Genomic DNA, 23395 nt, shown 5'->3' on the forward strand with positions numbered 1-23395 from the left:
TGACGAGATGAAAATAGAACTTTTTGGTGATAACTCTAAGCGGTATGTGTGGAGCAAACCAAGCAATGCTCTTCACCTGCCCAATACAATCCCAGCAGTAAAACATGGTGGTGGCAGCATCATGCTATGGGGTTGTTTTTCATCTGCAGGGACAGGATGACTGGTTGCAATTGAAGGAAACATGAATGCGGCCAAGTACAGAGATATCCTAGATGAATACCTCTTCCAGAGTGCTCAGGACCTCAGACTTGGCTGAAGGTTCTTCTTCCAACAAGACAATGACCCTAAGCACAGTTAAAATAACAAAGGAGTGGCTTTAGAACAACTCTGTGACCATTCTTGACTGGCCCAGCCAGAGTCGTGACCTAGACCCAATTAATAATCTCTGGAGAGACCTGAAAATGGCTGTCCACCAACGTTCACCATCCAACCTGACAGAACTGGAGAGGATCTGCAAAGAAGAATGGCAGAGGATCCCCAAATCCAGGTGTGAAAAACTTGTTGCATCATTCCCAAGAAGACTCGTGGCTGTACTAGCTCAAAAGGGTGCTTTTACTCAATACTGCGCAAAGGGTCTGAATACTTATGACCATGTGATATTTCAGTTTTTCTTTTTTAATAAATTTGCAAAAAATTTCTACATTTCTGTTTTTTACAGTCAAGATGTGGTGCAGAGTGTACATTAATGAGAAAAAAATGAACTTTTTTGAATTTACCAAATGGCTGCAATGAAAAAAAGAGTGAAAAATTTAAAGGGGTCTGAATACTTTCCGTACCCACTGTACATTGTCACATATTCTCAAAAGGCCAAACACAGCAACTAAGCCATAGGCAGTTTAATACAAAGCCAGAAAAATTTCTACATAGCTATCTAAAGGGGATTAAAGGTTTAAAGTAAAATCGAATTGTGGTAGCAGATGATTATTATAGATCATCGCCACGCCACCTATACGGGAACAATTTAACCGTGCAGGATAGAGAAAAGTGAACTAGTACTTCTTGACTCTCAACTATCAGGGGAAAGTGGATCTAGTGACAACTGTTCAACAATCTATACCCGATGAAGCCATCATAGAGTTTACTGGACCCAATGGAGATTGCTACCTGGAATGCTTGTGACATCTGCATTGATGTGCATAGAAGTTATGGAAAAACCATACAAAACAAGCTAGCAAGCAAGACAGGAGAGAATGGTAAGGTAATAGCATAGGGTAAAGCAAATGAGCAAAAAGCACAAAAAACATGCATATGTACAAATAATATTACTAAATAGTCCAGATGAATTGAATATTAAGACATGAAAATAGTAAGCGTGTATAATCAAGCTATTAGTCACAAAAAATATGAATTATCACAGTTCCTACCAGGAATATACAAATGTTTTTTAAATTAAACTAAACGCACAATAACAATGTATGTAATATATAGTGAAACACTGCAGCTTTTCCTGTACTTTTAGAAAAAAATATATACCTTTGACCCGTGCCAAAAATGTAACACGTCAGTAACTGATCCATTCATATGTTTAGCATTCAAAAATTCCAACAAATAAAGGCTTTTGCAAAGAAAAATTTTCATTAATTTTACAAATCTTTAAAAAGGCATTTTTCGCTGCTTTACATACGGACTGCACATATTATGGTTGCTATGGCTGTCAGAAAATACTGGAGTCAGAATCCAAAGTGCTTCAGTCAGGCAGGAAGTGACTGAACCAACGCAGGGTTAAAACTAAATAAAGAATTAGCCATAACTGTATCAGGAAGGAGGGGGCAGGCTGATGACGTCTGATGCTTGAGAAATCTGTCTGATCCCATGTAGTAGATGGGCCAAAAATGAAAGGAAAAATGAATATCTGCTGCAGTGGCTTCACCTATTCTCTGGCCTACAATAACTGTTTTCTGTTCAGGACATCAAGGACAAGCTTTATTCATAGGAAACATCTTTTACCTGAAAGGTGCATTTCCTTTACTCACCTGTGCATGCTGTAAAGAAGGAAAAGGAAAGTCAGTGACAGTGAACAGGCAAACAATTTCTAAACATGTGAAAACTGAAATATTACTGCATATAGACTGGTATTGCTTTCTAAACAAATATATTAACTACAATGTTTGCATGCTACTGTAATTAGTATAAGTGGCACAGACAGGAGCAATGGTAAGTGAAAAAATGAAATCGAATCAGTACAGAATGTGTGTTGTGGTCTAAGATTTGTTTTTACTATATAACTTTGCATTAGAGTTGTCTACTATGCTAATCTTTATAACATAAAACAGATACACCTACATTTTGGAAAATAATTATACACTGACGATTTTTGCAAATTTTTCCACCTACAAAGAATGGATGGGTCTGTAATTCTTATCATAGCAGCTGTCTTGGAAAGTATCATCACTGCACTGTGACCCAGATTTCCCAGTTTCAGCAGCGATCTCGGAATGTATCATCACTGCACTGTGACCCAAATTTCCCACTTTCAGCAGCCGTCTCGGAATGTATCATCACTGCACTGTGACCCAGATTTCCCACATTCAGCAGCCATCACGAAATGTATCACTGCACTCTTCCCCAGACTTCCCGGTTGCAGCAGCCATCTGAAATCAGCGGCTTTGCCTGGGAAGACATGGCGGCCGCACCAGTGTCTAAATGACACCATATGTACATGCGCAAAAGGTGAGCTCACAATGAGTCCTTTTGCTGAATTTTTAGAGAACAAAGTTCAAATTGTCAAGGAGAATTTTGAAGAGTTTCTTCTCAGTTTACACTGCAAAAACTCATCAAAACTCTCAAATCAATGCTCATGGTTTTTGAATGCCTCGTAGAGAAAGGAGGGCTTTTCATCAGAAGTCACCAGAAGAATGACTATGTCACTTCTTTTAACTACTTCAGGTTTTCCAGTTAAAAAAAATATTACATAAGACAAAACGTGTACAAGCAATGTCATTTTGACATTGCTTTGCACTATATTCATTTTATGAGGCACTTTTTGAGGTGCTTTTTTCCAGAATTCGCCTGAAAAAGATATTATTCACATAGCCTTTTCTGTTCTAAAAACTCCTAAATAACTCAGGCTGAGTGGATATGCATGCAATGTTTTTAATCTGACAGCGGGCCAGCCGGAGTTTTCTATGACAAGAAACCTTTTTTCCTGTAGCAGCTACGTTGGTGGTTTTGCTGTCGTTTTCACGGCGGCTCTTCTGCTGGTGTCTTTTTCCTTTAACTTCTATTAATAGAGAGCTGAAGCCACTTGAACAATGAACATGTTGCTATTTAAAACCGTTCCAGGGTTTCCAAACCCTAAAGCAGTTAAAAGATGTGACATCAGCCAGAACATGTGCACAACAGTGTTGTTTAGATATTGCTGTGCATTATGTCCATTTTGTGCAGTGGTTTTGTGTTGCTTTTTCAGGCAGAATCTGCCTGAAAATACATAGCATACATAAAGCTATGTTCCAGCATTTTTTTTCTGGAGTTATTGTAGCAGAAATTGGCTAGGTGCACATGAAGTTTTTTGACAGGAAGCCGAATACTAGAGTGCACGTAGCAGGTGAGCAAACTTGTTCGGAAAATATTTGCCAATCTCAAATTCAACATGAATGTTAAATATTTGGGTTCGTTTTCGGATTCCAGAGCTTTTTCCCTAAAAATCAGCAAAAGACGACTAAAGTTCAGTAAATGATCGCGTTCATATGTTCAGGGCTCTTTCAGACGGCAGCGTTTCCAGAAGCAGCATGGGCCGCAAAACTTCCCATACACGTGCACACTGATGACATCTGTGTCATCAGTGTGACATATACCGATGCCTGGAAATCGGCAGTACTGTTTGAGCTGTTCCCCGACACCAGGTGCTGAAGTGAAGGCAGCTCACATCACTGTCCCCTGCTTGTACTGCGATCAGCGCTTGCAGGGGACAATACTGTATTCAACTGTTAACAGTGAGAGCAGGCGTCAGCTGATGGGAGTATTCATCAGCTGCCGCACGCGCTATAAATAAATAATAATAAAAAAAATTATGTGGGGTTCCCCGGTATTTTTGATAACCAGCCAGGCAAAACTGACAGCTGAGGGTTGCAACCATCAGCTGACAGCTTCAGCAAGGCTGGTTATCAAGAATAGAGGGATCTCACGCTGTATGTTTTAATTACTTAAATAACTTAAAAAAACGGGCTGCCCCCTATTTTTGACAACCAGCCAAGCTAAAGCAGTCATCTGGGGCTGGTATTCTCAGGCATGTAAAGGGCCATGGATATTTCCCCCAAGCCTGAAAATGACTGCCCACAGCTGCCCCAGAAAAGGCTCATCTATTAGATGCATCATTTCTAGCGCTTTGCCCGGCTCTTCCCACTTGCCCTCTGGCAGTGGAAACTGGGATTCATATTTATGGGGTTGATGTCACCTTTGCATTGTTCGGTTCCACTCACTGACGTCAGCGTTAGCGCCATGGGAAAAGTAGTAACAGCGCTCACGTTGTCGTCAGCTTAGTGTTTCTGCTGGATGACAGGCTGTATAGTCACATCATGCAACAATACTGCCTGCTATCTAGATGTAGCAGAGCTAGATCGGCCGCAGGACAAATGAATCATTTTTCTTCACTGCAGACAGGTGAGGAATATTGTTGTTTACGATTTGAATTCTGTTACAGGAGACATTGGCTTCTGTGGACTGGGTGATGACATATGGATTAATTTAAATTCATTAAAGGAGTCTGTCATTCTTTCAATTAAAGGACTTTATTCAGGATGTGTGTTTTTTATACAATATGACTATGCGGTTAGTAATGAAGGTGACTTATAGACAGTTGTAGTTGTGCCTGACACTGCATTTTACAATCTGATGTACTTGAACTGTCCAGTCAACTTTTGTTGGTTAATATGAAATGTGAGTCCTTTGCATGCGGATATATTTCATACCTCATATATTTTCTGGCTATTTCAGCCGTTTCTGCTTGCCAGTGAGAATCAGGGTAGGGGACTTTTCTAGTACTCTTGTAGACACAATTTCCTCTTAAATTGGTGTGTTGCTGTCTCTGGGGATGCCCTTGACGGCTTTTTTGTGTGTTTATGCATAAGGAATATGGTATTTTTCAATTGAGAGGTGTTTATTAGACCATGTATCTGTATATATGTTTCTTCTGCACTTAGAGTAAATTTACAGCTGTCCCCAAGTGGAGATGGACACTGATAGTTGGTTTTAATTGTTTTTAACTTTTGAGTGCTTTTTTGTGATGTTAATAAAATAATACGGTGATGGATACACAAGTGTGCACTGATTATATGTCATGGTCTCTTTTTTTGCCTATATTCTCTAGGTTCCCTTCCATGTATCCAATGGCACCTTATAATTTTTAGAGATTGATATTAGTAAACATTGTAGTGCATCCAGCATCTTTTGTTAGTTTCAAACACATCTCCAGAGCGCCGACCTGGGGAACGAATTGTGTATGGGCATAACAGAAACTCCATCTGGTAGGTTGCTGGGTCGAGAATGGCAAACACCCGATAAGGACCGATTACTCGAGAATTCCAAAATCCAGCAGCACACTTCCACAGGATGTGATTGGTGGACACCCATACATACTTGTTCACACACAGGTTTGGACCTGAATGTTTATTACCACTCACGCGTTTGCCACAAAATGGTGAAATGTTTGTAGGACTGACATCAGAAGCGTCCTCCTGTGTCACCACACTCACACCCCCACGATTTTCAGAGGAAACCACAACCCTATCCTTCCTCCTAAGAGGACTCCGATTAACAGGGTTAGCTAATGGTGAGGGTTGAGACTGGTCCCTACTCCCTGGCAGCACCTCTGCTGCCCCCAATGGAGAAGAAGAGAACGGTTGTAGCAAGACAGTGGAGACAGTAGTCCCCAGGCAGCAGCCCTCACACGACTGCCCCAGTGGACAACTTCCCCAGATCGCCAATCTATCACCGGGTTGTGTTTCTTTAACCAAGGGACGCCTAAAACGATGGGTGAAAGTATTCTCCCCAAGACGTAGCATGACAGGGACTCTTCATGATGAGTCCCTATACGAAAATGTATATTATCCACAACTTGGGTAAAGCTCCCCTGGCTTAGTGGGACAGAGTCAATAGCCTGGACGCTTAAGGATTTGGCTAGCATCCTTCACCTGAGGCCATGGGTCTGGACAAAGTGGGCATCCACCAAGTTGACTCCAGCTCCACTGTCCACAAGTAACGGAAGGCCCTCAGTTACCCCACCCACCGTAACTTCCGCCGATAGGGTACACTGAGGGGATGAAAAGGAGGAAATATACACTCCATGGTCGTCTCCCTCCACAAAACCAGGGGGACGCGGCTTCTTAGGTGGTATCGAAGATTTGGCATGCGCTGGGCAGACTCCTATAAAATGGCCAGTGTGCCCACAGAAAAAACATGCCCCCACACCACGGCAAACCGCAGGCAACCCCTTTTTGGAATCAAGTGCTCTGAGCTGCATGGGTTCCTCCTTCAGGTGTGTCCTCCCTAGCAACTACTAAAGGGGGCACATATGGTATATGTCTCTCCCTGAGGCATCTATCCACCCGGATGGCAATGGACATGGCGGCCTCCAGTGACCTGGGTGCGGCGTACTGCACAAGAGTATGCTGCAACCTTGGGGACAGACCCTGCACAAAATGACTCCTAAGGGCAGGGTCATTCCACTGAGTATCTGTGGCCCACCTCCTAAACTCAGAGCAGTATTCCTCAACTGGCCGGCTCCCCTGCTTGATTTTACGGAGTCTGGTTTTCGCTAGAGAGACGCAATCTGGATCATCATACACCAGCACCAGAGCCGTAAAAAACCCATCTACTCACCGTAAGGATGGCGAATTGGTCGGCAGGGAGAAAGCCCAGGCCTGGGGATCACCCCTGAGTAGGGAGACAATAATCCCCATGCACTGTTCCTCACTCCCAGATGAACGGGGGTGGAGCCTGAAATATAATTTACAAGCCTCCTGAAACACTAGAAATGTTTCTTTCCCTCCAGAAAACCTGTCAGGGAGAGATATCTTGGTTTCTGGTTGAGCCTGAACCGAGGCCCAGAACCCCACTAACTGCTGCAGCTGCTGCACCACCTCACCCCCAGCACTTTAGGCTGAGTTCACACATGGCGTTTTTTTTGCGTTTCCGCGGCAGTTTTAACCGCTCGATTTTGCCGCGAAAACGCGAAAAATAAGCATCCCATGCATTCCAATGGGATTCCGCAATGCTGTGTTAATGCTGCGGTTTTTACCACGGCGGATTCACTTTGCAGTAAAAAACGCAGCATGCTCATTAATTTTGTGGAATCGCGGCGATCCCGCACCCATAGGAATGCATTGTTCCGCTTACTTCCCGCATGTGGCTGTGCACACCATGCGAAAAGTAAGCAGAACAATTGCGTATGGTACCCACGGCCCGGAGGAGAGGAGACTGTCCTCCGGGCTTTGGGTACCATATCCCTGTAAAAAATAGAATTTAAAATAAAAACTATTGTTATTCTCACCTTCCGACATCCCGCGCAGCCTTCTTGTCTCTCTCCATGCTCCTGTTCCCAGTAATCCTTTGCGAAAATGCCCGCGATGATGTCTGTTCTCGCGAAGTATCGCGGTCATTCGCTCGACGTCATCGCGAATGACCGCGAGACGTCGCGATCCCGACGTCATCGCGGGCATTTTCGCAAAGGATTACTGGGAACGGGAGCGTGGAGAGAGGCGGGAAGGCTGTGCGGGATGTCGGAAGGTGAGAATAACAATATTTTTTATTATTTTTTACATTTTATCTTTTACTACTGATGCTGCATAGGCGGCCTCAGTAGTAAAAAGTTGGTCACACTTGTCAAACACTATGTTAGATGAGTGTAACCAACCTGTCAATCAGTTCTCCAAGCGATGCTACAGATCGCTTGGAAAACGCTAGCATTCTGCAAGCTAATTATGCTTGCAAAATTCTAGTTTTTCCGCGGGAAAATCACGGGAATATAAAATGCGATTTTCCCGTGGAATGGAATTCCGGAACTCTCGTGGTAATTTCCGCGAGAGTTCCGCTACGTGTGAACTTAGCCTTAAGCTCATCAGTGAGGGACTGAAGCAGTTGGGCAAAGGCCTGCATTTGGGCCATGGCTCACCATAAAAAAATGGGACGGTTGGTAATAATGTCACAGGGCAGTAGTGACTGGTCCTGCGTGACGCGACCCAACGATCGGTCGGTCACAAAACCAACAAAGACAAACAAGGGGACACCGGGGACACAATTACAATGGTGGGCCCTGCACTAGGGAATGGGGCAATGGACACCTCCTGCACTCCGCTAAGGATGTGCCCTGATCTCCCTGACGTTCCCTATACAGGTTCTTTCAACCTGTCGCCGATCAGGATACCTAGGTCCCTCAGTTGCCCTGCACCTATACCTTACTAGGGAACTGGCAAGTGTGAACATGTCCTACCGCTGTACTAATAAGACATCAAGGAAAATAACAGACAGGGAAAAATAAACAACACTTAGCTTGCTCTGCAGTCATGCACCAGACCGCAGAGTAAGGTACCCGAACACAGCTTCCAGCAAAATAACCACTGCTCCAGATTAGCTGCAAACACCACTGCTCAAGATAGCTTCTCTCTTTAGAATGTATGGCTTCCAAATGACATGTATTACCAACAGTGAACTGAGGCACCAGCCAGGTGGCCTTATAAAGGGAGGTGGGAGTGACACCCACCTGCATAGATAATTAATCACAATGCAGTAACACCAGCGGCCACCGGGGGGAAAAACTCACCAGCAGACTAACTAAAGTTGAAATAACACCAGCGGCCACCGGGGAAAACTGACATTCATCCCTGATAGCCAGAAAGGAAAAAAGTTTAAATGTGAGCAGCCCAAACTGACAGATCCAAAAATGGATCGTGACAAAATGAGTTCGATGCACCCTATATTGGACAGCACATTGGGACTGCGACATGATTTTTCTGTACTGTGCCAGGGAGTAATGAGACAGCAACTCGGTCATGGCTTTCACTCTTGGTCACTTTACAACAGCACTTACTGCGAATCTCCTATCTCGAACATAAAGCCTCATATGTGTCAATGAGACTGTAATTTCTGTTGAGGTGAACCGCTTTTGAAAAAAAGTGGCATTTATATTGTGTATCACAGCACCTTACACTTCATAGTGTAGAATGAGGTCACTATTTGCATTTTCAATATTATACAGTGGCTATGAATATGTGGATATGGTCAAAGACTAACAAAGGGTCAGTGGTCAAAACAAAAATAAGCAACCTATTTTCCTTTGCTATTTCAGCTATTAGACTTAATTTAATTATCTGCTTTGGATAGAAGAGCAGCAAATGTTGAATCACATCCAACACATATTGTCCTTATTGTAACCTGTGGAAGCGCCTTTGCAGCACGAAACGATCGTCGTTGCTATCTCCTTTTTGCACCCGTTCTCCCGCTGATATGCTTTTATAATTAAGCCTTGACTACACTACCTGGTGAGTGCTGCTCTTTTCTATTATTTTTTGCTATGTGGAATAGCTTATTTTCCATGAATGTGCACCTAAGGGTAAAACAGTTGTATTGCCGGCTGCGTCTCTTTTATATACGTATGATGGTTCGGATGTGTGGACTATTGTGATGGTGCTCGCTTTCTATTTCTGGACTTTGCATTGTCCTTATCTGTACCACTATCAATACTGATCAACTATAAATTGGTTTCTATGTGGCATATTAGTTACTAGAAATCTGATTATAGTAACTCATAGTAACTGACTACTTTAAATTGATCATATTTCTGGGTATTATAATACTTAATAAAAGCAGCACCTGAGGTATCCATGGAGATGGCTATATTTAATGCATTTTCTTGTAAAATGATCCTAAACAGTATAATATCTGTAGTTATCGCTATGTCAGCCATAAGCAAAGAAAAAACAAAGATGACTATAGTGCATGAACAAACTACGGTACATTGGAAAAGTGCCCACATACCATGTATGCATGAGAAAAGATCATTTCAGTACTAAACAACTTTAAAATACACATAACAGGTTACAATTTTAATACTTTGACACAATATTAATAACAAAAGCCATAACTTTTTATTTTCCTATCATTGTAACAGGCTTGTTTTTTGTGGGCATAGCCATATTTCATATAGCACTATTTTGGGGTATTTGTATATATATATATAATCATAGAATCATAGAATCGTAGAGTTGGAAGGGACCTCCTGGGCCATCTGGTCCAACCCCCTGCTCAAAGCAGGATTCGCTAAATCATCCCAGACAGATGTCTGTCCAGCCTCTGTTGAAGACTTCCATTGAAGTAGAACTCACGACTTCTCGTGGCAGCCTGTTCCACTCATTGATCACTCTAACTGTCAGAAAGTTTTTTCTAATATCTAATCTGTGTCTCCTCCCATACAGTTTCATCCCATTGCTTCTTGTCTTTCCTTGTGCAAATGAGAATAAAGATGATCCTTCTACAATGTGACAGCCCTTTAGATATTTGTAGCCAGCTATTAAGTCTCCTCTCAGTCTTCTGTTTTGCAAGCTAAACATTCCCAAATCATGCAACCTTTCCTCATAAGACAGGGTTTGCAGACTGGTCACCATTCTGGTCGCTCTGTTCTGAACTTGCTCCAGTTTGTTGATGTCTTTTCTAAAATGTGGCGCCCAAAACTGGACACAGTATTCCAGATGAGGTCTGACCAAAGAGGAGTAGAGGGCAATAATGACTTCACGTGATCTAGACTGTATGCTTCTGTTAATACATCCTAGAATTGCATTTGCTTTTTTTGCTGCTGCATCACACTGTTGTCTCATATTCAGTCTGTGATCTAAGTAAATCCAAGTCTTTTTCACATGTGCCGTTACTTAGCCCTATTCCTCCCATTCTGTATATGCTTTTTCATTTTTCTTGCCCAGATGTAGTACTTTGAATTTTTCCCTGTTAAAAACCATTCTGTTAGTTGCTGCCCGCTGCTCCAGTTTATTTATAACTTTTTGAATCCTCTCTCTCTCTTCTCTAGTATTAGCTATCCCTTCTAGCTTTGTGTCATCAGCAAATTTGATCAGTTTACCCTCAATTCCTTAATTTAAATCGTTGATAAAGATGTTGAACAATACAGGGCCCAGGACAGAGCCCTGTGGTACCCCACTTGAGACATTCTTCCAACAGGATGTGCAGCCATTTACGACCACTCTTTGGGTCCGATCACTAAGCCAGTTATGAATCCACCTAACAGTTGCCTTGTCCATTCCATACCTAGTCATTTTTTCAATAAGGATTGTGTGAGATACTTTGTAAAATGCTTTGCTGAAGTCAAGATATACTATATCTACAGCATTTCCCTGATCCACCCAATCAGTGATTCTGTCATAGAAGGAAATTGAGTTAGTCTGACATGACTTATTAGTTACAAACCCATGCTGACTCTATTTAATCACTTCATTCTTATCCAGGTACTGACATACATGTTGTTTAATAATTTGTTCAAAGATCTTTCCTGGTATAGAAGTCAGATTCACCGGCCTATAGTTCCCTGGGTCCACCTTCTTCCCCTTTTTGATGATAGGAACAACATTTGCTCTTCTCCAGTCTTCTGGGACATCTCCTGTTCTCCAAGAATTTTCAGAGATTATGGAGAGGGGTTCAAAAATTTCTTCTGCTATCTCCTTCAGTACTCTGGGGTGCAATTCATCTGGACCTGGAGACTTGAATTAATTTAGGATAGCTAAATGTTTCCTCACTATCTTTCTGTTTATAGATATCATGGATTCTTCTATTCCCTTAATAGGACAGTGAAGAACAGTTGATGTTACATTTCCTTTCTGAGAGAAAACAGATGCAAAATAGGAATTTAAAAGTTCGGCCTTCTCAACATCCTGTCTTACCATTTCATCATTTTCATCCTGTAAAAATCCTATAGCATCTTTGACTTTTCTTTTACTTTTGACATATCCCCAAAATCCTTTATTATTGCTTTTGACATATCTTGCAAGCCTCAATTCATTGTCAGCTTTAGTAATCTGATTTGTGCCCTGCAGGTTCTGCAGACAGTATTATATTCTTCTTTAGATATGCCTCCCTCGTTCCATTTTATAAACATTTCTTTCTTCCTTTTTAGCATGTGCTTAAGTTCTGTGTTCATCCATCCTGGTTTCCTTAAATGCTTCCTATTCTTCCCTCTTTTCAGAATTGTTAACAATTGTGCCTTGAGAATTTCATTTTTCAAGATTTCCCATCCTTCTTGGACATTTTTGTCTTTAAGGATATCCAGCCATTGGATCCCTCCAATTCTCTTTCTGAATCCCTTAAAATCTGCCTTTCTGAAATCTAACCTTGACGTCTGAGTCTTCACAGGTCTTCCTCCTCTAGTTATCCAAAATTCTAAAAGAGCATGGTCGCTACCTCCTAGGGTCCCAGTCACTTTTACCTCCTCAACCATTTCCTCCATGTTTATAAGGATTAGATCCAAGGTAGCAAATCTTCTTGTTTTCTCCCCTACCTTTTGGAAGATAAAGTTGTTAGCAAGAGAGGATAAGAATTTCCTTGACCTGTTAGTTTTGCCTGAGAGAGATTCCCATCAAATGTCTGGATAGTTGAAATCTCCCAAGACAACTATGTCATATTTTTTGGAGAACTTGGCCATTTGATGCATAAAGAGTTCATCCATATCTTCAGCTTGCACAGGCGACCTGTAGTAAATGCCAACAATGGTGTCCTTTCCATTGTTCTGTTCTTGTATTCTTACCCAAACAGATTCCACAGAACTCCCAGTCTCTGAAGTTTCAAGCTCTGTGCAGATATACGCGTTTCTAACATACAATGCGACACCTCCTCCTCGTTTATCAAGTCTGTTTCTTGCAAATAAGTTGCATCCTTCTAGCCTTGTATTCCAATCATGTTTATTGTCCCACCAAGTTTCAGTGATTCCAATGACATATTTCTTTTTTCCTGCGTTATTAGCTCCAATTCTCCTTGTTTGTTGCCCATGCTTTGTGCATTAGTATAGAAACATTTTAGTTTGTGATTGGTTTCTCTTTCTCCAATATTTTTATTATTTAGATTTTTTTGTCTTTGTTCTTTCCTCCCACTTCTAATAGCAGAGTTCTCAATAGCATTTGCCAGGTGTATGGCTTTTTCTGGCCTTTTGCTTCCCTTCCCACATTGTTCTAGTTTAAAACTCTCCTGATGAGTGTAGCAATGCGACTTCCAAATACATGTTTTCCAGTCTTCGTAAGGTGCACCCCATCTCTAGCAAGTAGTCTATCGTATAGGTAATTCACTCCGTGATCCAGAAATCCAAATCCTTGCTGACGGCACCATCGACGTAGTCAGTTGTTCACCTGCAGAATCTTACTCCACCTCCTTATTCCATGGCCATCCACTGGGAGGATGGAAGAGCAGACCACCTGCGCTCCTAGTTCTTTCACTTTTTTGCCTAAGTTTTCAAAGTCACTGCAGATGGTTTCCAGGTCGATTCTTGCTGTGTCATTTGTCCCCACATGTATTTGTAGGAATGGGTAGTCATCTGTAGGTCTGAAGAGTCCTCATATCCTGTCAGACACATCTTTAATTTTTGCACCTGGAAGACCGCACATTTCTCTTGAAGTTATATCCGGTCTGCAGATAGCGGCCTCTGTTCCTCTCAACAGGGAATCCCCCATGACCACCACTCTCCGTTTCTTCTTCACAACATTTTTCTTTCTCCATCCAGGAGGATTCTGAAGGCGTACAAGGTTGCTGTTTGTGGGCAAAGTCTGATCCTGATGTATTTCTTCATCGTTCTCCTGTGTAAGAGCCTGGTACTGGTTCCTGAGAAGTATGGGTGATGACTGCCTCTTGATCCTCCTGCTTCTCTGGGTCACATGCTTCCATTCCTCTGTTTCTTCAGGTGCACTTTGAATTTCTTCTCCTTCTGTAACATGAAGAGATAATTCTGCTCTGTCTAAGAACTCTTCACCTTCCTTAATGAACTTCAGCGTAGCTAACCTCTCTTCGAGATTTTGCAACTTTTCCTCCAACAGGGACACAAGCTTGCATTTGTGGCATGTGAAGTTTGGCTATATATATATATATAATGCGGTAGCAAGTAGTGGCATTTATTTTCGTGTAACAAAAAGAAAGCAATCTTATCTCAAGTTTTTTTTTTTTCACATATTGTCATTGACCAGCCCAACTTTCCCCCTTGAAGCCACACATGCAGAGGGGCTGGTACCACAATAGTGTATGCACATGCGTGAGCAGAGTAAATAGTTAATGGATGAAAATGTCATATGAGGACATCATGTGTCATGTGACTGTTTCTATAATGAAGAACCCTGCAGTTTACTCATGCCGATCTCTGAATTTTAAGAAAATAGTGCAGCAGTAAAGCAGACTTAAAATCTGTAAGTTGCATCACATGTTAAGTTTGGACAAATTCATTAAAAAAAGTGCTCCAACCCTTTAATTAAATGCACTTCCTACACTCTCACCCCTTTAAGTGTGTAAGTTCTTGGGCTGGGTCATCTTTTCCTTTAGATTCTATATTTGTAATAGCTCATTCAGAGTTTCCATTTTTCTTGCACGAGTTCTATCTGTTTTTCAAGGTTTGAACTTGAACCGAATATAGTCTTCTACAGGGCTGTTCACATGTCCGATAATTTTTGTGGACCGAGTGGTCCATGCAAAAACCGCAGAGATATGTCCAATATTGATTGGCAATGCAAGTCTATAGTTTCATTAAAAATATCAGACAGTACTCAGAAGGTAGAGAAACTTGTTTTTACCTCATTCAATAAAAACTGATGAAACGTGGCACTGGGATGAAACTCGGATGACACTCTCATGAGAATCTGATCAAACTCTGAAAAAAAACAACTAATGAAACTAGGAACATTTTTCTCGTACGAGAAAAATATGGAGGTCTGAATGAGCCTTAAGGTTGACTAAGACATTCATGTTTCACAGTCACAATTTCTCTATATGATGTTTTCTATATGAGGAGCTACAATACTGTAGTGTTGAGACATTTGTGCTTCAAATGGTTTCAATGTAGTAAAAAAATCTGCTGTGTAAGAAATGGAAATTGATTTCTACTACAACTTACCACACTTTCCAATTAATTCCATTCTGACTAGGTCTTTCACATCCTCCTCCTGTAAAAACAGTGTTACATAGAGGAAAAACAACAGTAAAAAAAACTTTCTTCATAACAATACGTAATATAAAAATTAAGTTCTAGAGATACCACTAAACATGACCACCATCAGTCTCTCTTGCTTATACAGAATAATATGGGCATGGTGAAAGAATGGAATAAAAGAAAAAAAGCAAACTTACCTTCCTTACCATGCGATCTCCGCTGGTCCGAGAGCCAGGTCGCCCAGAAATCTTGTGACAATAGTTATCCCACGTGAGCCCTGCATCTGTGACTTCTGATGGGATGCAGCCCTAACAGTTCTATCTGAAGGAACTGTTCCATGTGGTGGAAGTGTGAAGGCTGCCACCGATCAGTAGCTGCAGCGCTCCTGTGACAAACAGTGTCACGAAATTGCCAGTGACCACAGCGCTTGGAGAGAAGGAGACACACTGGTCTGAGAGGAAAAATGCTATTTTGTTCTTTTATTCAGCACACTGAGTGCATTTAAGTGGGGTGCTCCAGTAGGGGAAGTGACGCTGAATCACTTCTCACAGCCAAGCCCTAAGACAGCATTGTCAAGGAGTCCAAGGTCAAAAGCCAGGAAGGTATGTCATAAACAGCAGGAAGAGACAAAGACAGTCAGGTAACATTCGGAGATCAGAATACCAGAATCAAAGCAGCAGGGGTTAAACAGTTGGATGGTCAGAACAAGATCCAAGGTCTGGCAACAAAAGATCTATGAACATAACGCAAGGCACAGAGAGCCCAACCAGACAGTAGCTGAATGTACATCCAGCAGAGGTCTGGGAGTAACAGCCCAGTAAAGCAATTCCCTGGGTAATGAACACCTGCAGACAGCCTGCGTCTCCTGTCTCAGATTGGACGGTCGAACTGTCATTCAACACACTAACAGCTCAGCACGCCCCTGTACCAGATTGGAAGGCTGAGCTGTCAGTAACTGCATCCCAGACACACTGAGGAGTAGAACTGTTGGCAGTGGATAATTCTTTCAATATTTGCAGTTATCAGGAAATATTTCACTCAAGGATTGTCAATACTGCTTGAATTTCAACAGTAAAGATACTTTGATGACCATAGAAGGCGACTGGTAAAAAGACATTATGGCAAATAACATAGGTATCTGTGATGAACTATATTCTAAGGCCTTGCCTGTTAAATCATGTTCTTTGTCCCTGTTTTTTAACTAGTTTTGTATGTTTTGTACCTTTTTTTGTTTGCACCTGATTCATTATTCTATTCGTGCCTTTTTAAAGTCTATTTTATATGTACTTGCCTGTTTTGTTTTTTTCTTCTTTGTGCGTGAAGTGTAGCGATTTCAGATGTTTTTGCCTTATTCATTAATTGCAACTTTTCAAAAAGTGACAAATTTAATGTAACTTCACTTCAGTCCTCCACTGTGGAACTTTTGAGTCTGCCGGTAAATTGGTGCAATTTTTGCGACTTTTAGCGCTAATGGGCAAAAAGTCGCAAAAACAATTCAAGATAGGAAGAAAGATTCTTTTTGACTTTGCACCAAATTCATGAACCCCATGCGCCATTTTGATGAATTTGACACACAAATGGCAACTAATACCACCACACAAAATAGGAAAATGACTTAAAAAAGCCAAGCAAAAAATGAATCAGGTCCATAGTCTTAATTATTTTAGTTCAGATGTATAATGACATCTGCAATTATTACAGATTTAAAGTGTTCCTACAATAAATGTACAGAATCCATATTCCACAATATGAACCATAGGATGGTTCAAACTGCAAAGAGATGACACGATTAATAAATGTCTGAAAACTAACTAACTAATATTTCATGGAAAGGAAAGTCAGTGACCCCAAAGTCACTCCCAATACTGTATTATACAATCAGAAACACCAGGCATATCAAAAAGTGACATCTTATCCACAAACTGTCTTTGTCAATCCAAAACATAAAAAAAATAACAAAAAACAGACAATGTTGTCAGTCGACAATAGTGAATATTTTTTCTTATATCTTGGCTGCTTGATGACAACCATTTGTGGCCAAACCATCACTTTTAATATGCCTGATTGATTTTTCTAATTGAAAAATAAATTATTTGGAACAACTCTGGAACCTTGTAATTTCCTTAATGTACAGTATATTAGACTTGTTGATACATTTTAACAATATATAAGTTTTACAACATATAGAAAACTGAGACATTTCTGCATAAATAAGGTGTCTCTTTGCAGGAAAAATGCTGCATGAAAAAACATGCGTTTTCGCTGCATTTTCCACAGTCATTACAATGGATGAAAAACATTGCAAAAACGCTGAATTAATTGATATGCTGCAGATATGAAACTACTTTAAATCTCCAAGGAAAAAATAAGCAACTTGTGTATGAGACTTTAGGAATCTCAATCACTTTGCTGGAATGGTAAAATGTTGCATTTTTCACGGTAAGAACATGCAGGAAAAAATGAGGGCAAATGTGGCAAAAACGATACTTACGCACATAATCTTACGGAATAACTGTTATTTCAATCCTTAATTAAAAAATCAATGGCGCGTGAAAATAAGCAATTACCGTATATACTTGTGTATAAGCCGACTCGAGTATAAGCCGACCCCCTAATTTTGCCACAAAAAACTGGGAAAACTTATTGACTCGTGTATAAGCCTAGGGTGGAAAATGCAGCAGCTACTGGTAAATTTCAAAAATAAAAATAGATACCAATAAAAGTAAAATTAATTGAGACACCAGTAAGTTAAATGTTTTTGAATATCTGTATTGAATCAGGAGCCCCATATAATGCTCCATACAGTTCATGATGGGCTCCATAAGATGCTCCATACAAAATACACCCCATATAATGCTGCACAAAGGTTAATAATGGCCCCATAAGATGCTCCATAGAATATGCCCCATATGCTGCTCCATAAAGGTTACAGCCCCATAAGATGTTCCGTAGATTATGCCCCATATACTGCCCCATAAGATACTCCATAGACTATGCTCTATAAGATGTTCCATAGATTATGCCCGATAAGTTGTTCTATAAGATGCTCCATTGATTATGCCCCCATAAGATGCTCCATAGATTATGCCCCCATAAGATGCTCCATAGATTATGCCCCCATAAGATGCTCCATAGATTATGCCCCCATAAGATGCTCCATAGATTTTGCCCCCATAAGATGCTCCATAGATTATGCCCCCATATGCTGTTGCTGCCGCAAATAAAAAAAATGACATACTCACCTCTTGTCACTGGGGGCCTGGTGCCGGTGTCACCGCTGGCTCAGGACCCCGGCACCTGATATATTCACCTGTCCCTCTTCCAATGCTGCTTGCTGCTGTCCTCCAGGTCCTCTGTCAGTTCAGGCAGAGGGCGCGGCGTGCACTAACCACGTCATTGTGCCCTTTTCTGCCTGAACGTTACTGACAGGACCCGGCAGACAGCGGCAAGCAGCTTTGGAATGGGGACAGGTGAATACTGCATATACTTACCCCCTCCTGGTGCGGTCTCTGCAGCCCCCCTGCTTCTCCCATGGTCTCCCTTCCTTCCTTCAGTGGTCACGTGGTACCGCTCATTAAAGTCATGTATATGTGCATTTGACTTATACATGTTGAAAGGAATTATATCACTTACAGAAAGTCCAGGGTCTCCTTTGTCACCTTTCAAACCCTCAGATCCATCTTCTCCCTGGAAATAAATTTTAGCGAATGAATACAGTAATACCAATAAATATTTCCAAACAAAAAGATCTAAAAAGCAAAAGATAGCAGTATACCTACAAGAAAATATGCTAAAGTTTATAGACACTTAGGCTAAGTGCCCTCCTTGCATAAATGCTGCAGAAATGTCCACAGCATTTCCACAACTCCCTGCTGCAGGTAAAACGCATGCGGAATTCGCATGCGTTTTCCCACAAGCGTTTTGCAAGCGTTTTTAGCTTGCAGAATGCTTGCGCTTTCCAAGCGATTTGAAGCATCGCTTGGAAAAGTGATTGACAGGTTGGTCACACTTGTTAAGCATAGTGCTTGACAAGTGTGACCAACTTTTTACTATTTATGCTGCCTATGCCGCATCAGTAGTAAAAGAGGATGTTAAAAATAATTAAAAAAAATATGGTTATTCTCAAGTTCCGTTCCCAGGTATGCTTTGTGCGAAGGACCTTTGTGACGTCACGCTCGCGAGACTGCGATGTCATCTCAGGTGATTTGCGCAATGCATCCCTGGGAACAGAAGATGCTGGCAGCGTGGCTGAGAGGCGGGAGGACTCCGAGGGCCATCAAAGGGTGAGTATATTCCGATTTTTTATTTTAATTCTATTTTTAACAGGATTATGGTACCCAGGGCATGGAGGAGAGTCTCCTCTCCCCCAGACCCTGGGTACCATCCGCACATCAAGTGCTCACTTTACGCATGGTGGGCATAGCCACATGCGTAAAGTGAGTGATTCAATGCAATCCTATGGCAGCGGAATCGCCGCAAATCCGCAGAAATAATGAACATGCTGCAGATTTTACCACTATGCAATTCTGCAGTGGTAAAAACCGCAGCATGGGCACAGCAACTGCGGAATCCCATAGGATTGCATGGGAATGCGTTTTTTAACCCATTTATCCCCAAGGGTGGTTTGCACGTTCATGACCGGGCCAGTTTTTACAATTCTGACCACTGTCCCTTTATAGTAACATAGTAACATAGTTATTAAGGTTGAAGGAAGACGTTAAGTCCATCTAGTTCAACCCATATCCTATCCTAACTTGCCTAACATGTTGATCCAGAGGAAGGCAAAAAAAACCCATGTGGCAAACAGTAAGCTTCACATTGGGGAAAAAAATTCCTTCCCGACTCCACATACGGCTATCAGACAAGCTCCCTGGATCAACACAATATTAAGGAAACTAGTGTATATACCCTGTAATATTATACTTTTCAAGAAAGGTATCCAGTCCCTTCTTAAATTTTATTAGGGAATCACTCATTACAACATCATATGGCAGAGAGTTCCATAGTCTCACTGCTCTTACAGTAAAGAATCTGCACCTGTGATTATGCTTAAACCTTCTTTCCTCCAGACCTAGAGGGTGCCCCCTTGTCCCTGTCACAGGTAAAAAGATCATTAGAAAGGTTTTTGTATTGTCCCCGCATAAATTTATACATTGTAATAAGATCACCCCTAAGCCTTCGATTTTCCAAACTAAATAACCCCAAGTGTAATAACCTGTCTTGGTATTGCAGACCCCCTAGTTCCCTAATAACCTTGGTCGCTCTTCTCTGCACCCACTCCAGTTCAGCTATGCCTTTCTTATACACCGGAGACCAGAACTGTACACAGAATTCTAAGTGTGGCCGCACTAGTGACTTGTATAGAGGTAAAATTATGTTCTCCTCATGAGCATCTATTCCTCTTTTAATGCATCCCATTATTTTATTTGCCTTTGCAGCAGCTGCCTGACACTGGCCACTAAATGTGAGTTTGTCGTCCACCCATACACCCAGGTCTTTTTCAGTGACACTTTTGCCCAGTGTTTTACAATTAAGCACATAATTATACATCTTGTTCGTTCTACCCAAGTGCATGACCTTACATTTATCCCCATTAAAGCTCATTTGCCATTTATCAGTCCAAGCTTCTAGCTTACATAAATCTTCCTGTAATATAAAATTGTCCTCCTCTGTATTGATTACCCTGCAGAGTTTAGTGTCATCTGCAAATATTGAAATTCTCCTCTCAATGCCCCCTACAAGGTCATTAATAAATATTTTAAAAAGAAGCGGGCCCAAAACTGACCCCTGTGGTACCCCACTGCTAACCCTGACCCAGTCCGAGTGTGCTCCATTAATAACCACCCTTTGTTTCCTATCCCTGAGCCAGCTCTTAACCCACCTGCACATATTTTCCCCTATCCCCATTGTTCTCATTTTATGTATCAACCTTTTGTGTGGCACTGTATCAAAAGCTTTTGAAAAGTCCATTACACCACGTCCACTGCCTTCCCTTGGTTCAGTCCTGAACTTACGTCTTCATAAAAGCTTATCAGATTAGTCTGACAGGAACGGTCCCTTGTAAACCCATGTTGATATTGGGTCATGAGGTTATTCTTCTCCAGATACTCCAGTATAGTATCTCTTAGAAAACCCTCCAGGATTTTACCCACAGTTGAGGTTAAACTTACTGGCCTATAATTTCCAAGTTCAGTTTTTGTCCCCTTTTTGAATATTGGCACCACATTTGCTATATGCCAGTCCTGTGGTACAAACCCTGTTATTATGGAATCTTTAAAGATTAAAAATAATGGTCTATCTATGACTGTGCTTAATTCCTGCAGTACTCGGGGGTGTATCCCATCCGGGCCTGGGGATTTGTCAATTTTAGTGATTTTTAGACGCCGCCGTACTTCCTGCTGGGTTAAGCAGGTGACATTTAATGGAGAATGTTTATCCCTGATCATGTTATCCGTCATGGGATTTTCTTGTGTAAATACTGTTGAAAAAAAGTCATTTAGCATATTGGCTTTTTCCTCATCCACCATTTCACCCAGACTATTTTTAAGGGGGCCAACACTATCATTTTTAGCTTCTTGCTATTTATGTAGTCAAAGAATATTTTGGGATTATTTTTACTTTCTCTGGCAATGAGTCTCTCTGTCTCAATCTTTGCTGTCTTGATTTGCTTTTTACAGAATTTTTTTAATTTTCTGTATTTGTTTAATGCCTCATCACTACCTACTTGCTTTAATTCTGAACCAGTTGTGAAAGGTAATTGTCTCTCATAGTTGTCAAAAACCTATTACCTTTGCTGGAACTGCAGGTTTCGGTTCCCCAATGTATTTCAGGGTAGTTGAAGTCCCCCATAATAATGACTTCTCCTTGAGTCGCAGCTTCATCTATTTGCTTTATGAGGATATTCTCTGTTGCTTCCATTATTTTTGGAGACTTATACAAACCCCTATCAGTAATTTATTATTTTTCCCCCCTCCCCTTATCTCTACCCACAGGGACTCTACATTTTCATTAGATTCATATATATTATCACGAAGGATGGGTTTTAAGGATGATTTTACATATAAACACACACCTCCCCCTCGCTTATTTGTTTGGTCATTTCTGAACAGACTATAGCCCTGTAAATTAACCGCCCAGTCATGGCTCTCGTCCAGCCATGTCTCAGATATCCCCACCATGTCATAATTATGTTCCAACAACATTAACTACAATTCCTCCATTTTGTTGGCAAGGCTTCTGGCATTAGTATACATGCACTTAATGTATCTCTCTGTACCTCTCTTCTTTCTTAAATTATTAACTGTTCTAACCTCACCCCCCATGCCACCCCCACCTCCAATTTCATTATTTTTGCCCAGGTCTCCATCTGCACTGTCTTCCCCTCCTATAAAAGGAATACCCTCCCCCCCGTCCCTAGTTTAAATACTCCTCCAACCTTCTAGCCATTTTCTCCCCCAGCACAGCTGCACCATCCCCATTGAGGTGCAGCCCGTCCCTAGCGTAGAACCTGTAGCCAACAGAGAAGTCGGCCCAGTTCTGCAGGAACCCAAACCCCTCCTTCCTACACCAATTCCTGAGCCACTTATTACCGTCCGTAACCTCTTGTTGCCTCTCTGGTGTGGCACGTGGTACAGGAAGTATTTCGGAAAATACCACCTTGGAGGTCCTTGCTTTAAGCTTACAGCCTAATTCCCTGAAATCATCTTTAAGGAGCTACCACCTACCTCTAACTTTGTCATTTGTGCCAATGTGCACCATGACCACTGGATCTTCACCAGCCCCTCCCAGTAATCTGTCAACCTGATCAGCGATGTGTCGGACTCGAGCGCCAGGTAGGCAGCACACCGTTCGACGATCCCTGTCTTTGTGACAGATTGCCCTGTTTCCCTAATAATTGAGTCTCCCACTACCAGAACCTGTCTGGCCTGCCCTGTTCTCCTATTTCCCCCCTTACTGGAGCAGACACTCCCCCGGCTTTCAGAGGACATGCCTTGCTGCAGCAGTGCTACTCCTGCACTAACACTCCCCTCATCTGCCAACTTAGCAAACTTATTGGGGAGTGCCAGATCAGTACTAGCCTCCCTGGTGCTCTTCCCTCTACCCTGCCTTCTAACTGTCACCCAGCTAGCGGCTTCATTGTCCTGCAGCTCCAACCTAGCACCCCCCCTAATCTATCCCATTGAGCGTCTGCTCAGTGAGCAGAAGACTCCTTTCCATATTGTCTATGGATCTCAGTGTTGCCAGCTGCACATTTAGATCCAGTATCTGGGTTTCCAAATGCAC

At 41.7% G+C, this 23395-nt stretch overlaps 1 protein-coding gene across 1 annotated transcript in view; it reads right to left on the reverse strand.

Moving 5' to 3' along the window:
• LOC141095090 (uncharacterized) overlaps positions 1–23395 on the reverse strand; it is a 616558-nt gene that overhangs the window by 46988 nt on the left and 546175 nt on the right. The window contains exons 94-96 of the mRNA XM_073580971.1: positions 18746–18799; positions 15077–15125; positions 6577–6612 (exon numbers count right to left, since the gene is read on the reverse strand). Of these exons, the coding sequence (XP_073437072.1) occupies positions 6577–6612; positions 15077–15125; positions 18746–18799 (139 nt within the window). The remainder of the gene's footprint in view (positions 1–6576; positions 6613–15076; positions 15126–18745; positions 18800–23395) is intronic.

Source organism: Dendrobates tinctorius, unplaced genomic scaffold (assembly GCF_039654945.1).
Source record: "Dendrobates tinctorius isolate UK_male_01 unplaced genomic scaffold, ASM3965494v1 ptg000066l, whole genome shotgun sequence".
In the NCBI taxonomy this organism is placed as follows: Eukaryota; Metazoa; Chordata; class Amphibia; order Anura; family Dendrobatidae; genus Dendrobates; species Dendrobates tinctorius.